The sequence below is a fragment of the Penaeus monodon genome, chromosome 30 (assembly GCF_015228065.2).
Source record: "Penaeus monodon isolate SGIC_2016 chromosome 30, NSTDA_Pmon_1, whole genome shotgun sequence".
Taxonomy (NCBI): Eukaryota; Metazoa; Arthropoda; class Malacostraca; order Decapoda; family Penaeidae; genus Penaeus; species Penaeus monodon.
The window spans coordinates 34,480,761-34,481,026 of NC_051415.1; the positions used below are offsets into that span (position 1 = coordinate 34,480,761).

A 266-nucleotide genomic window follows, 5' to 3' on the forward strand; every position below is an offset into this window, starting at 1 on the left:
AACAACATCAACAGCAGCACTAGCAACCTAGTCTTGACAGAGGCAGCACTCACGGCACGGCCACGAGCTCCCAGAGCCACGTCTCGGGGAACAGCGTCCGGGGCGCCGTGCCCTCCGCCTCCTCCGGCGCCGTCGGAAGCTCTGAGCCGCCGATGCTCGCGGGAGCCGCCCCTCCGAATCCCGCTGCGAACCCGACCTGGATTCTGGTGGGGATGACGGCGCTGAAGTGTTCGAAGCTGCCTCCGCCGCCGTCCTCATCTGCTGGC

At 67.3% G+C, this 266-nt stretch overlaps 1 protein-coding gene across 1 annotated transcript in view; it reads right to left on the minus strand.

Annotated features, from left to right (window-relative positions):
• LOC119592746 (alpha-1-inhibitor 3-like) overlaps positions 1-266 on the minus strand; it is a gene marked incomplete at its 5' end in the record, with an annotated part of 26,706 nt that overhangs the window by 8,104 nt on the left and 18,336 nt on the right. The window contains 1 exon segment of the mRNA XM_037941681.1: positions 54-258. Coding sequence (XP_037797609.1) covers positions 54-258 — 205 coding nt within the window.